Source organism: Aquila chrysaetos, chromosome 12, assembly GCF_900496995.4.
Source record: "Aquila chrysaetos chrysaetos chromosome 12, bAquChr1.4, whole genome shotgun sequence".
NCBI classification, from domain to species: Eukaryota; Metazoa; Chordata; class Aves; order Accipitriformes; family Accipitridae; genus Aquila; species Aquila chrysaetos.
The window spans coordinates 7,913,209-7,928,551 of NC_044015.1; the positions used below are offsets into that span (position 1 = coordinate 7,913,209).

Sequence of the window (15,343 nt, forward strand, 5' to 3'; positions counted from 1 at the left end):
GACAGAACAGGCTTAAAAACCACTGACATTATACTTCTCTCATATCTGGAAGATGCTTTCTTTAAGTAGCAGCAGCATTTCTGCTTAAGAAGCAGCCAGAAAGTACTCCATCTCCCCCATTAAAATACACATTATAGGGCTGTGAGAAAATCAGTGCCAAAAAATTACTATAGTCCCAGTGGTGAAGTCTTCCATTAAACATGACTGGAGTCAACAGGTTCTCCGAAGTAGGGGACATTTGAACAGAAGTCTAAGAAGGCACAGACCATTATTAGTACCCCAAATCTAATGTCGTATTTCGACAGCAGTGAGTACCTCACAGTGCATTTCTGCACAGAAAAAGGCAAGCCTGTTCACTGAAGCAAGGAAAGAAAATGTACTTCCTAGTATTAAAAAAAACCCAAACTTTTATGTGATAAAAAGTTTTAAAGTCTCAATAATGTTTATAGGAATGAAAACTTGCCATACACAGCTATGAAAACTTGCCAGGAAAAACCACAAAAGTGGTAAGATGAACAGTGCTCTGTTTGCAGTGATTATGCTCAGGCTGTAGGTTTGCTGTATTAACAGATCGGGAAGCTGCCAATGTGCAATCTCGTCGGCAAGCCACTGTATGCACGATGCATCTGTCCTCCCTGGCAGGCATCCAAAACTTCGCTGCATCATCCTAATTCTATTTGTGAAAATGCCCTTTTTCCTCTTTCTCTTTTAAGATTTTACAAAAGCTTCTGCTATTTCCTGCCCAATGGTAGTCTCCATCAGTTCCAAGCCGGGGGTGGAAGGGGAAGAAACTACAAAACACCAAAAAAACCCCAACAATTCTCAGAATTTTTGTCTTGAAAAGAATAAAGCAGGCTTTGCAGGACAACTGTATTCTCCCTAATCAGATATGTTTGGTCTTAGGAAAGGACTAATTTGCATAGGATGTTGGTGCATAAAAGCCCATCCATTCTCAGGATGAATACTAATGCAGCAAGATTTTGTATCTCAGTACAAGAAATGAACAACAAAAATACTTTACTCACTTTAAATTGTTGTCAGTGCTCTAAATAGAAGTTGGTTTTTTTATCACTTACAGCTGCCAAATACTATTAACAATTTTTCTTTAGAAGAGATTTGAGTAAAACATTTTCCTTTATAACATATAAACAGAAAAAAATTCTGATTGCAAGGATCAGAAAGAAAACAGCATGTCCCCAACACTGCAGGCATATCAGCTACGTGAAGCTAACTACTATATAATTACTTGCATTTAGCAAATAAATCACCTCTGGATACTCTGTCATGACAAAACTTTTAGATATTGCAAATTTCAGTGCTGTCATCAAAAACCCAGCCAAAATAAGCTCCTGCCCTTCTTCCCAAATCACAGTCCTGAACACTCAGATCCACCAATACAGACTTTTTAAACAGTGGTATAGCATACAATCAGCTATGCCACGTCCTAGTCAAGTCTAAAAAAACTTTGCCTCTTCAGAAGCATTACGAAAATACATTTATCTCTTTTGTGGTGGACAAGGTGTCAAACTGTACAATTACCTTTCTTGATACAAGCCATTTCAAATTATTTTGCAGAGCTGGAATGTAACTGGATTCAATTCTTCTACTCCCTCCAGAATGTATACATAATGGGAACTGCAGTATAAAGACAGCCTGAATTTATAGACAGAAGGACAACTACAGAAGGAAGGGGGGAAAGGGGGTGTTTCCAAAACAAGTGATCCAAGTCTTTCAAACAACTTCTCTTCTCTAGCCATTTTATCCTTTTTTACCTGCCCGTTTATCCTGCTTTGAGCCTATAGTATGTGCAAATGAATATATTGTCCACGACAACATAAAGTCTGTTTAGCTAAATATTGAAATTTAATATCAGCCATGATCTCCCATCTCTCTGCTCACCAGAAACTGAATTATTACCACGAGAAAATTTTATACTAAAAGTCTGACCAAAACAGTGTTTTGTGCTGCTACTTCCCAGAACACTAACAAAGTCATAATGCTGGAGGTCTCAGCCCAGGCTCCTAAGGCTCTCCAGCCTATTTCCTAGATCTGATGCAGATTGGGGATCTTCTGTCAACATTTGTTTAGCACCTGAACAAACTAAGAGGTGAGCACGCAAAGGCACAACACTGCCTCTGATGGATTATGCTAAAATTTCTTCTGCAGCTTCCAGCTTGGCTGCTGAACAGATCTGGAACATAGCCCATTTCATCCACTGTCGTGCAGTAGAGGCTTGAGACATGTTCCAGTGGTTCTCGTGCTTGCTACACAGAGCCCTGCCTATTCTCTGCAGGTGAGTTACACACAGACCATTTTAGAGCATCCTCTATAGCTAAGCACTACTGAATACATGTGTACATTTTTACGCACTTGCACTGTACATAGTAAACAAAGTACTGAGTGCTTAAGATTAATCCAGCTTTGATTATATCATCTATGAGAGTGGAAACCTAGTTGTATTACAGCAAATAGTAAATCTCCTGCATATCAGAAGAACGAAGTCTTGGTGATTTCGCATGGGAACTAGCATGCGGAAATACTACACTAGATATTGAATTAAAAGCATAACTTCCACATACAAATTATAAAAGCTGACATTATCGCTAGACACTTTGGTTGAAAACCTCTCTTATCTACAGCTACAGTCTCCTTTGCATCCCAGAGGCTATCACAGACAACAGTACTTGGCAGTACATCAAAGCCCAGCATGCAGTTAAATGGGATTTTGCTCCTCTCTAGTTCAATAATGCTGCCTTGTTCATCTCAATGCAACTTGCTGAAGAAAAAGATGCAAGGTCACAGTTAAATAATGCTCATTTCCTGTTCTCAGCATATTTACACTACAGGCTTTACACTGCAGACACACAGTATTAAAAGGATTCCCAGTAACTCATTACACACGAGCATGGCAAACAAGGGGAGTTCATGGGCTTCTATTTACTAGAAGGCCTTATTTTGAAATGCACTGTTTAAAAAACAAACAAACAAACAAAAGAAACCACACACAAAACTCCAACCAACCAACAAAAAACCCAAACAAAACACCCCCCCCCCCCAAAAAAAAACACAGAAAAAGCAAAAATGGCTTCTGCCCCTCTGTGCCTGCAATCTAGGCAGACATTGTTTAAGAAACCCATGAATACCATCAGTTTACTCACTGATCAACTGTTGGATAGCGAACCACAAACACGATCTCTCTCAACGACTAAGCTGTTAGGGGTACAAACTAAGCACCAGCATGGGTCCGTTTTTGGGAAGCAGAAATGCTGCTACGTCTCAGCTGTTCAAAGCAGAATCTAATACCCAGGTGTGGTACCATATAGATATCTAAAGCAGCCATCACACAAAGCAAAGAAATGCATAAACAGCAAGTTTTAGACCACAATCACAGTTATCCCACACTGATTTTAAGATTATATGCTAACATCTTCCTTTTGAAATAGAAGCAACTTAAAAATAAAGGAATAAAAATCTAAATCCTACATACAGTTAAGACAGAGTAAAGACTCGAGGCATATACATGTGGATACAGATGCAGGTAATGTTTAAAAACCAGTTTGAGGTCATACAGTAAATCAGTGGCAGAGAAGAGAACAGTGTCCTTGCTTCTACTTCTCCGCTGCAATCCATAGCAGCATCACTCCCTATGTTTACAGGTGAATGTCCAAACAATAATAATTTTAACATCTATTTATCTAAACTGGAAAGCCTTGTTTTCTCTCTCATCTACAAAGGCAAATAACATAAGCTTGAAACATTAGCAGGAGCAATGCCCATCAAGAAACAGCAAGACAACAAAGGCGCTTGCTATTCGTTGATTTCAACACTACAAAATCCCAAGTGTGGGCTCCTTCCTGAAGGCAGCGAGTTTCGGGATTTATAAGATTATGCAAGAGCCTAGAGAGTCAGACACTGTTGAATTTTTAGAAGTGTCTCTGTATTAGGAATCAAGAAAGTTTTGATAAAGTTAAGTGGATACCTATGGTCTGAAAAAAAGAAAAAACCCACACAAACCTCTTACTAGATGACTATTCACCTTTAAAAATGATCAGAGGTGTGCAGTCACCTTCAGTACCTCGATGGACTGAACTTCCAGTAACAACTGCCACTGAATTTGTAGCATCAATTTCTCAGAAGGCACTCAAGACCAGACCAGGGTTTTTTGAGGGTTGGGTTTTTTGCAGGGCTTTGAGGTTTTTCTGAAGTCTAGGTCTCAGACTTCAAATATTAAGCTTGTGTTCACTAAACCACTACAATACCCTAATCATACATAGTATGCCGAAGTTAAATTAAGAGCATATGTATATGTATTCTTGGAGGTACACTTTACAAAAGTGTTAAGTGTTACTTACTGATTTAGCATCTCTGTAAACTGCTTGATATACTGAACTTAAATGCCAGAATATAGGTCAGGGGTCCCTATACTGTGCCTCATTACAGAGTATGGCTTTTCTTAAAATAGAAGCTTTTAATTGGTAAAATTTAAATGCCAGAAATAAGAGACACAGATCCTCGAAGTAGTTTTAGAGGAAAACTTTTACTTCACGTGGGGGGGCTGGGGGTGGTGGTGTGTTGAAATCAGCATATTTGTTTGCACGTCTGTTCTTAACTACACATTTGCTTTACTTTGCATATCTTAATTCTCAAGACTTGACATGAAAATGAACTTAAAATCCACAACAGAGTTACATTTAAGGACAAAACTAGGCCATCTATATCTCATCCAAATAGCCAAGTTTGTTCTGCAACCTCTAAATGTAAAAATGTACTTGGGGAAGAAACCTAGATGAGCCGCTGTCTCATTTGCTGCTGTTTCTATTTAATGGAATACCCAGAAACAATTCTTGCTTTCAGTGCACCAGAGTATTTTGATAACTAGACCAATATGTTCAATACAGCTGTACAATGGCTTAATTAGTCAGGAAAAGGAGTGGCTGACTCTCATTTCCAGAAGATTCTTAAGATTAAAAAAAAAAATCCACAGCACCACATTTCAGTTTGTATCTCCAACTGCTTAGCTTTTTCATGCCTGTTTCACAGAAGAGGAGAATTTTCTGTAAGAAAGTTTTTCTGTCAATGACTAGTAACTAAAAGAATAAAATATCTGCACCAATTTTAACTATAACTCCCACAGGAAGCACGCAATCTAAGTAAACATCTACTTTCTTTGGAGAAATTCTGTGCTTCAACAGCCAGATTTAAAGTCCTTTCTCTTCCCCTAATGACTGAACACAGCCTTTTCACAACCACCATCTCAAGCAAAAAAGAATGAGCTGAACACACAAGGAATCATAATTTAAAAAAAAACCAACAACAACTTAGTACATATGTCATAATAAATAGTTACACAACATGCAGTGGCTGTAAGATTATCAAAAGCATCTCAGATCAAAAAGCTGTAAAGCTGTATTACAAAACCAGACCTCAGGCTCTTAAAACGAAAGTACTTGTTTGATTATGACTGACAGGCTTACAATCAAGAGTTCACATCTTTTATAAAACAATTATTTGGCCACATGCAGTTTATATTATATTAAGCAGGGAAGGAAGTACAGAGCTTTCAGCTTTGAAATCTAATTATTAATTTCTTGCTATTTGTAAGAATAAAACAAGGTTCTGATTCAAATCTGGAGAAAGAAGCCCTAACAAGTTAAAGGCACAGATGGCAAGCTAGTTATCTCAAAAGCCCATTTGGATATATGAAATAATAGAAAATGCTTTCTCTCCAAATACAGTTTCCAAGGATTGCTTCCTACCATTAGTTTTCTTTTAAGTAACCCTATTATTATCAAAAGCAAGATGTTTAAAAAGCACAAACAACATATAAGTTGATGGTCCTGTACTCATCTGTAGCAAAGAACTAAGATGAGGCGAAATACCTATCTCCCACTGGCAATCTCTTAGTATTAGATGTTTGCCTCCCCTTTGTGCTTTCGCATCTCTCTCCCACCAACTTCTACCAGAAGATTGCACTAGATCCTTTGCTTCAAACACTGGCTCAGTATTTTAAGGGCACGTTTACTTCTGTTATAAAGAGAAGCAGATAAGAAGAACATTTGCTCTTCAGACAATACCATTTCCTCAAACAAGTGCCATGAGCTCCAGTTAGGAACACATGAAGGTCTAACCCATAAATGGAAATTACTGTTGTCCTGACATGCTCTCTGGAATCTCTGTTTCCATCTAAATATAACCAGAGTCCTGAGAGGAAACCCTTCAAACACAGTCATTGACTACCAAAAGAAGCAGTCTCCTTACACACAGAGGAACAGTAAGTGAAGAGCAAACTCTCCAAATACCAAATAGCAACAATAATGGCTACATTGAGAGATTTGACACTGCCCCTCTCCAGCCTTGTTCCAACCTACAATGACACAAGTAGTTCTTGGTGTCGCATCATTCCTGGAGCAGGCAAACATGCAGAATTCATCCTCACGTAACACCAGCGCTGATGCAGATCAAACATGCAATCTAATCCCAACGTATTCACTGACTGTTGCTAGTAATTAAGGATGCAGTGTGCACCTAAACAAGGCTTGGTGCTACCCTGGAGACAGTGATGGATGCGTGTCATTCAGCAGCTTCAGAAATAACAGGACTTGGATCCCACTTCCAGAACCATCTGCCAGCCCACAGAATGATGCCAGAGCCACATCCCTCACAACCCTTCTGAAAAATTACATCAATGCATAAACTAGGTGCTGGGTAATGCAGTGTAGCCCAATGTGTTTCCTGGGTAGTTCAGCTCCATAAAGAAGCTCCAACTCTGATACCACCTACAAGCTAGAAATTAGCTTTCCTCTGTCCAAGTGTGTGGGGGAAAGTCATCCTTGCACAAGCAAAGACCCTGTGAAGGACTGAAATGGGCACAATGGTCTAGAGGCTACAGGGAGCAGAGAACAACAATCTGAACCTAGAGTTAAGAAGAACCTTACTAACTTCACTAGAGCTCCACTAACAAATACTCAGGTTATCAACCAACAGCATGTTTGTAGCAAGACCCTGCCTTCCACAGGGAGGATAGCATGCCTTCCTCTTATGAATTACAGTTGTTCCTGAAGAGAGGAGATCTTGAATGTCTCTCTGAAGGCTAAGAGTTCAAAATCTACTAATGACGATGATTCATGTGGCAGATAAAAATCTAACACAACAACAAAAACCCAAAACAAACAAACAAAAAACCCCCACAAAAACACAAAGCCAAAAAACCCAAACAAGAAACCACGAGCATTAACGCTCAAACTTCAGAGCAATGCTGAAACTATTTTATTTTGATGTAAATTTCAAAGCTGTTTTACTATTAGTTAATATTCGCCCTGTGGTTAATCACACACATCATGCAATGTGCCACTAACAAAAAGAAATGAGTGCAGCATGTCTCTATGATGAGACATGCTACCTCTATAAGCCATATTAAGACAGATGCGGATGTAATAAACCTCTTATTTGCAGAGAGCAGCTTCGTTATCCTGTAAAAACAGGAATGTCCAATGGCTTACTAAAAAGAGCCATAGACCATTTTGCCTGCTGATCTGACAAGCACAATGCTCTTCCGATCTCCTGGATATTTATTAATCTGGTTCCAAGGGTTCACAGTCAAGTTCTCACAGCTTAGCAAGTACATATCTGCTGACTACACATACTCACTCAGTCTGGAGAAAAGGCACGAATAAAACAGTTGCTTAACTCTCATGGAATAGGTCTGAAGTAATGCATTTTAATGCCACATTTGCAATAGGCTCCAAGCTTGCAAGTAGGGAGGCACTACAGATCAGCTGATACTGTATCTCAAGAAGTTTCTGAATAAAACAACGATGTGGAACTCTCAGACAGGGTTGAAAGAATCCAAATTCCAGCTCCCATGTGACAGAGACACCCTGGTGCTTCACAGTAGTCTATAAGCTCTTCTCTGAAGACACTCCCTTACAGTGTCCGCAGGCTGCATGATTAATAACTGCACAGGTGAAAACTCATTGCCCTTAGATTTTCTTCATAATTCTTCCTAGAAACGTCTATGTCTCACTAGTGCAGCTGGTTCCAGCCTCTTGTCCAAACGGGCCAGATTAGAACAAAGTGTTCATTTTCACCTTTTGCTCTAGCCAGGCGCATCCAGGCAGCAGGGGCGGGAGAGCACTGCACTGGAAGAACAGCTCCACCTGCGGATCAGATGGAGCAGATCCCCCTAGCAGGGGAGCAATAACAAGCATCTGGCAGCAGTAACCTCTTCCATCAGCACAGCTGGATCCAGAGAAAGACATCAGCCCACAGCCCACCACACTCAGCCCCAATTCCAGGTGGATGCCACCCCAGACAAGGCTGGGGACCAAAATATCCTTGTTGACAAGAAAGATGAAGATGCCTTTCCTCCTCAGCACATGTGCTTTGCACAGCTTTGTGGACACACAGATCAAAAAGTCAAAAGGTTACAAAAATACCTTTTTAAGACTTGTTTGAAGAAAACTGTAATAATTTGATAGCCAATAGTGATTATAAGGATCTAGCTTGTGCTTTTGAAACTCAAGAGACTGGCAGTAACATCGACGCAGTAGTTAGCTCCAGTCTTCAAGTACAAAGAAGAGGAAGAACTGACGTTTAACACAATAAGTTCTGAAGTAGAGATAAAGAACAACTGTATAGTACTTTTATACTGTATATCAAGAGCTATTGCAGTCTGACACATGGCCAGGTTGTGGAGAGACACAGCACTTAATATTACCTTTAACGAAGATCTCCGCGCATCAAAATTCCCCAGTCACTGACAATACAGCAGTACTTTTGATCCTATACGCAGAGGCTAACGATTGCAGCTACGCTCTGAAAACACCACCTCCCCTCCAGGAGCCTGCAAGCTATTTGCGGCAAACGCAGCAGGAACTTTATGAAAACAGCACGTGAAGTTCATGTTTACCTCAGGAGATCTTCAGAGATGCAGTCTGTCCGCTGAAAGGGCCACCTGAATCATTAGGCTTCCCCCCTCTTCCTTCAGTAATTTTTGGAAAAGGTGCTAATACCCATACGCGCCTTAGGACGGCACAAAGTGTAAGCAACGGTATGAGACCCATTAACCGACCAGACCCAGAGCTCCCACCGTAATTAGGATTTGGGGCTTTAAACACCGTTTTTCCCCAGACGGCGGTTAACCCCCACCACCACCCCCCCGCCGGGCACACGAACGCCCTCACACCGGACTCGCGGCCGCTTCCCCGCAGCACGCACATCAAGGACGCTGCCGTGCCAGGGCCCGCCTCGCCCCCACCTCCGCGGCACCGGGGGGGGGGGGGCACACCGAGCACCCCCGGTCGGCGCGGAGCCGGGAAATCCCCCCCCCCCCCCCGCCTCGTACATCCCCGCTCGCAACCGGCCTCCCCCCGCCGCTACGGGGGGGGGGGGGGGGGGGGAGGCGCGGCGCTGCAGGGGAGGGGGGGGCGCGCGCGGCAACCGTTGGAAGGGAGGGGGAACCAACCGTTGGGAACAGCGCGCGGGGCGGGGGGGGGGACGGGACGCTGAGGGGGTGTCGTGCCCGCCGCCTCACCTGGAGACGCAGTTCTCCAGCACGGAGCTCTTGCCGGCGCTCTGCCCGCCCACCACCGCGATCTGCGGCAGGTCGAGCAGGCAGCTCTGGCCCAGCGCCGCGAAGGCGTCCTGCAGCCGGTTGACGAGCGGGATGAGCCCCTCCATCCCGCCGCGCCGCGCCGCGCCGCGCCGTCCCCTCCCCGCCTCCTCTCCTCTCCTCCGCCCGCCGCCGCTGACAGGTAACGCCGGCGCACTGCGCATGCGTCCCACCCCCGAGCCTGGGGGCGGGGTCTCCGCGGAAAGGCCACGCCCGTGCCCGGTGCGGGCACGCCCCCGCCCGGTGCCGGTGGGCAGGGCAGAGCCCCGGTGGTGCGGTACCCTCTGCCCTTTCTGCGGCGGCAGCGGCCCCTCCGCTGTCCGGCACCGGCTGAGCCTCCTGCCGGTCACCGGCACAGGCCAGCAGCTTGCAGGGAGCATCCGCGGGGTCCTCCCGGCAGCCTGGAGCCCCCGCTCACCCGCTGCCCACTCGCTCCGCTCGAGCGGCTGGATGGGCTCGTCCCCACACATCCACACATGGACAAGCCGGCCTCGGGGCCGGGACCCTTGGCCGCGAGAACCACGGTTTGCCCAGATCTGCGCACCCACCCATGAGACCACCGCGCTGCCCCTCTCCCCCGAGAGCCCCGACCCCAGCCGGCCACCCCGTTTCGGTGGCAGAAGGGGCTGTGGCATCCCCCACGAGCCCCCAGCGCAGGGCCGTGCCTGGCTGTGCCATCCTCCAGCACCCAAGGGAGGTTGGCATGCGCTCTTCCTCTACGAGTTTGGCACCAAACTGGGAACAGGGCCAAATCGGGAGCACACGAGGGAGCTGGGTCCCACTTGCCGGCATGGGACCTGGCAGACAGCTGGCTTCAGCACTTCCCAATCTGCCGAGCAGGGTATTTTGGAACAGTCCCAGTGGCTGAATTCTTCCCGGTTCCCGCCTGCGATGGGAACAGGAGCAGCAGGAACCACGATCCACCCCTGCAGCACATGAGGGGCCCTGGCAAACGGCACCGAGGCTCAGCCACAGGCAGGAGTGCTGCCAGGGTCAGACACGCATTCACCGGAACCGTGTCAGTGCAGGCCCGAGAAGCTGGATCCGGCAGGGCTGGTAGCAGGTGGGTGGTTCAGGAACAGGCTGGGAAGGGATAACAAGGTCTGAGCCATGTCATTGCAGTGGGTTCAGTTAAAAATGCATACTGGGGCTGAGCTAAAAGCACAGGCGAACAACAGAGATGAGATTTATCTGTGATTACTGGCAGCAGTCACAACACAGAAATATCCAAAACAGAGGCTTTGGAGTCCTGCAACGATAAAAGTTATCCTCTGTATTGAACCAGACACCAGCCTTGCTCAGCGTGAAAAGCAAAACAAAAGGGAACTGCGAACATCCCGCAGGCTGACAGATACTAACAATCTGGAGGATTATCAAAACTTCTTGGCCAGAGCTCTCAATAATTCTAAAAAATGACTCTCTACGACAGACTGACTTCTAATCCTGGAAACAAATGAACAGTTTGCTTTAGCTCTGGCTTAAAAGTTTTTAATCGGCGTAACGCAGATGGCTTCTCTAGCAGTGGCTTTGCCGCTGCAGTTAGATCACCTCCCCAGCATCACAGCCCCTGGGAAAAGCCTTGCGATCATTTCTATCTAGATGGGGCCTGGGGGTTATTGACATAATTATGCCAATTAACAGCATGATTACTTTTTTTCCCCACTCCTGAGTGAGCAGGCTATGCCAGGAGGCACTAGAGTAGCTGCCTGGCCTTCCTCCAGTTCATGGGTTTCTATGGAGGCTGGAAGTCGGGAAGAACAGTATCGTGTTTTGGCCAAATTCGCCCTGTCTGAGCACCAAAGCACTTTGTGCTGCCCCAGTGAAATAATTAAGATCAGTTGAAGAGCAGCCTGGCGATAGGATTGCATCTCCACAAGAGATGAACAAAGATTAAAAGAGGCATGATGCCTTGGGAGCAATGCTATGCACACCTTTAAATTGATTACCTAGGGAACTGTCCTTTCCATTAGGTCTTTAAGTTACATCTTTCTTTGCTTCCACAATTAAAAAAAAAAAAATATAAGAAAACATCTATGATTAGGAAAAGTTTTAGTTATTCCCCCAAGCCTGGGAAATTTCCAAACCAAACTTTTTTGTCTCTTGAAGCTGAGATAAAGCTGCTAAGTGACCACACTCACCCTGTGGCTCCATCGCTTACAAGAATCCACTCTCCCCCCCCAAAAAAAAGCCACAAGCAGCCAAGTATAGATTTCCCACCTCCTGGAAAAAGCACGAACATTTTCATTACGCATGCCCCTGTTATCACAAGGGTGCTCGTTTTTTCCAACAACTCAAAGAGAACAGTGAAGAGAGGAAGGGCATTCGAGCATATATTCAGGTCTCTGCTTTTTCTAACTGACTTCTCCAGGCAGCTTGCTTCAAACCCCTGCACGGAGCCCAGCCTGGCTTTCTGAATTTCTTGAGACTCAGAGTTGCTAAACTAAAGGAAACAGGGGTAGTACTAGCAGAGACCATTGCAAAGCTTCTTGTAATGAATAACCCTGAAAAAAAAGACCCAAACCAGCATCAGGGGACCATGCAAGAAACCGTTTTCCTGGGGAGCACCAGGCATGATCCCCAGGAGCAGAGCGCTGCATTGCTCACCGGTTAGCCAGCTAAACGCGCTCTGTTTTTACCCTGTGCTCAGTTATGCCCCATGATATTTATCATTTCCTTTTGCCATGTGACAGGCTCAGCAAGGAGAGAAGACCTTTGCCGACCACCGTTCCCTGGCGCGGCAGGAAGGGTGCCCTGTTGCCCAGGGTGGCACGGCAGCACCGCTGACTCTGTCAGCGTGGTCTGCTCACTTCCAGATGTCACCAGCTCCAGCACAACCTGCCTCGGGCCCACAGCCCTGCCAAAGCCTCCGGTGCATTTCAGATCAAGCCTATGGACAGCAGGTTTGTCCTGCCCTGACTTCCAGAAAAATATACAGCAAAACCAGTCTGGCTTCAGGGTGCAGCATCTGCAGCATTTGAGCCCACAAACTTACCCACAGACACTTCTTCCTAACCAGGCAGCGTGACATTAAAACTGAGGACATTTGGATCAGGTCCCCAGGCTGCTTTATAAACACGTACCAGTGCAATTCCCTTCATGAAAAATGGGTTATATGTAAACTACCAGAAAGGAGATTTGCAGATGCCTGCAGTGAAGAGCCAGGCACGCTCCCCTGCCAGGAGAGCGGGCAGGACCCCAGGGGAGCAGAGCACAGACAAGGCTGCAACCTCCCCCCAGGGAAGTATTTAGAAGAGGCAGGCTCCTTCACGCATGATCTTCTTCTCTCCAGGGACCTTCCTCACCTCCTTCTTGCTTCAGATACAAACCCAGAGTCTTGCAGAGCTTTTCAAGCAGCTGATCGGCACAAAGCAGGAGGAGGCGTGGGCACAGAGCCCTGTGCACAGGGGAGCTCCCAGGACCTCAGCAGCACCTGGCTCCGCAGTGCTGACATGAAGGCGCTGGTCAGCATTACGCCTGCATATCTGCCAGGAGGAGAGCTCAGACCTTGAAGCTGCAAAAGACAGAATTAAAGCCAGTGAACGAAAGCCAGAGTGGCTGCAGAGCTGTGATTAGAAGCAGTGGCTGCAGCATTTCCCCTTGTAAAGAGACAGCGCTTTCTGCTTTTCCCCTGCAGCCTGTGGCACTGCTGACTCACAGATCGCAGGACAGCAACACCCCAATCCCTGTCCCTTCCAGCATGGTGGCCTCTCTCCTGCCCTATGACCTCCAGCTGCATCCTTTAGTTGAGCGCATCCAGTTGCAGGGTACAAAAAGGCCACCGTGCTGCATTGCAGCCCACAGACCTGTTTCCCTGCGGCCCCGAGCAATCCGGCAAAGAGCCACGCTCCCTTGCTGCAGCCTGGCAGCATGCCTGCTTCCTTGGTCACAAAGCCAGGCAAGCCAAGTGCTTCTCCGAGGGACGATTTCATGGACAAAACACTTCCCAGGTACTTCCACCCTCCAAGATGTGGCTGTTGCAGCCCTTGCTGTGCTGCGGCCCTTCCATGCCCAGGCGGCAGCAGCAGCATTACCCACCAGCAGGGCCGGGCTCACCCGGGCAGAGCTCTTCCCAGCTGCAGGGAATCAGCCTCAGTGCTCCCTCCCTGCAGCTTTTATTACTGAAAAATCTCTCCCAGCTGCTTGACGTACTTTCAGCCGGAGGCAGTATGTCCTCCATCCACCCCCACCCTCTTCCCGAGAGCGCAGCCACTTCCAGTCCTTCTGCAGAGCAGGGATCTGGGCTGTGACACCCAAGGAGATTATACCATACGGGTTATATGTGTGGCATGCCACCGCTGCCTGCCTCATAGTGTCACTGTCCTGCCAGCTGCCTGGCCACAGAGTCACCCTGGGCCAAAGAGCCTCCATGGCTGGGCATGACCAGCTGCATCCCTCCACCCAAGATCATGAAACCCAGGGCTGACCCATCAACTCCCAGTGCCTCGCTCACTGGAGCACCAGCAGGACATGGATGCGATGCTCCAAGAAGGATTTGGGCTGGACCAGACCAAAGCATGCCCAGCTGGCTACAGCCTTATGCCTGAGCCATGTGATGAGTTACGCAGCTATCTCTTTTTGTGCTGGGAAATCCAGAAAGAAAAAAAAGTCAACATCTCAAAGCCAGCAGAGGTTGCTAAGTGACAGCAGTGCTTGTTTCTATCCCGCCGCTTACAGCGTGCCTACGCTGCAAAGGAAGGAAGTGAGGAGTAAGGGATGTAAACATGAGTATATTGCCAAAACACTCAACAGAAACGCAGTTGCCAAACATACACATTAGCTGCATGTTTTGGCTGCCAGGAGAGAAATATTTACCACACATCAATTATTCCAGCCTCAGAGCATTTTACCTGCAGAGGAGGATGTCAGGTATTTGCAGCGCTCATGAATTTGCCAATTTTCCAGCTGAAATGTATTTCCAGACCAAACTTGTAGGGCTGTCAGTAGCTGCAAGGACAGCTGCAGTGAACTGAGATTTCATCCTTACGTTGTTTCTAATAGATGGCTTTTGTTTTTCCACCAGGATGTGGCGTTATGCAGTGATTAGGAAGCACAACAGAAAGGCAGAACTGGACAAGGGAGAGATGAACGCAGCCTTTGTATGAGCTCCTGGGCAAGAAAGGAGATGGTTTTGGTAAAATAAAGGGCACACACACAAACCTATGTCATTGGAATTATGTTGAGAATTGAAAAATAAGTTAAAAATAGACTAAATGCAGCACTGCTGATTCAGTTGAGCAATTTGCCATCGCTAAGCTGGATGGATAATAAATATCTTTCAGAAAAGTGCTCATCACAGAGGATCTTTAGAAGCTAACTGTATGGGGGCAGGCAGATTTCCACCCAGCTCGAGCTCCAGCCTTGTCTCTCCCATTGACCAGTGACCACATGCTGCCCCAAACACTATGGTGCAGAGGAGCAACCAGGTGGTGAGCAACGTACGGAGGGCACATGCCCATGCTGCCATCCTTTATCTGAGGCAGGGAGCAGGCCAACCCTGCTCTCCAGTGCCTGGGAACCATCAAAAGCACTTATTTTAAAAAAGCATCTGCCCCCTCTGGATAGAAGCAGGCCAGGGAGAAAGTAGGGCACTGATTTGTCCCTCTGTGTGAAGGGGAATAAGGCAGGGAGCATCAGAGAAGGGATCTGAACAGAGCAGTTTCTGAAGCAGAACCTGCTGGCAAATTAAAATATAGCCACAGTCGCTGATTGGAGGGACGTGCTTGCTGTCGGCAC

The 15,343-nt window shown here is 46.4% G+C and overlaps 1 protein-coding gene and 1 long non-coding RNA gene across 10 annotated transcripts in view; both read right to left on the reverse strand.

Annotated features, from left to right (window-relative positions):
* DNM3 (dynamin 3) overlaps window positions 1-9,754 on the reverse strand; it is a 200,373-nt gene extending 190,619 nt beyond the window's left edge. For 7 of the 9 annotated variants that reach the window (XR_003925936.1, XM_030032130.2, XM_030032131.2 and 4 more), the window contains exon 1: window positions 9,533-9,754. Coding sequence is in view for 6 of the 9 variants with exons in the window: in XM_030032130.2 (XP_029887990.1) it covers window positions 9,533-9,678 (146 nt within the window). In the remaining 3 variants the exon portion in view is untranslated. Of the gene's footprint in view, window positions 1-8,908; window positions 9,012-9,532 lie in introns of those variants that run through there. The other 2 variants (XM_030032132.2, XM_030032133.2) reach the window with 2 other exon arrangements.
* A 2,949-nt stretch (window positions 9,755-12,703) lies between these two features.
* LOC121233704 lies at window positions 12,704-14,934 on the reverse strand. The gene is made up of 2 exons (XR_005933689.1): window positions 14,458-14,934; window positions 12,704-13,121 (listed from the first exon to the last, which is right to left on the reverse strand). It is a non-coding gene; the product is annotated as an uncharacterized LOC121233704 (long non-coding RNA).
* Between the last annotated feature and the right edge of the window lie 409 nt (window positions 14,935-15,343).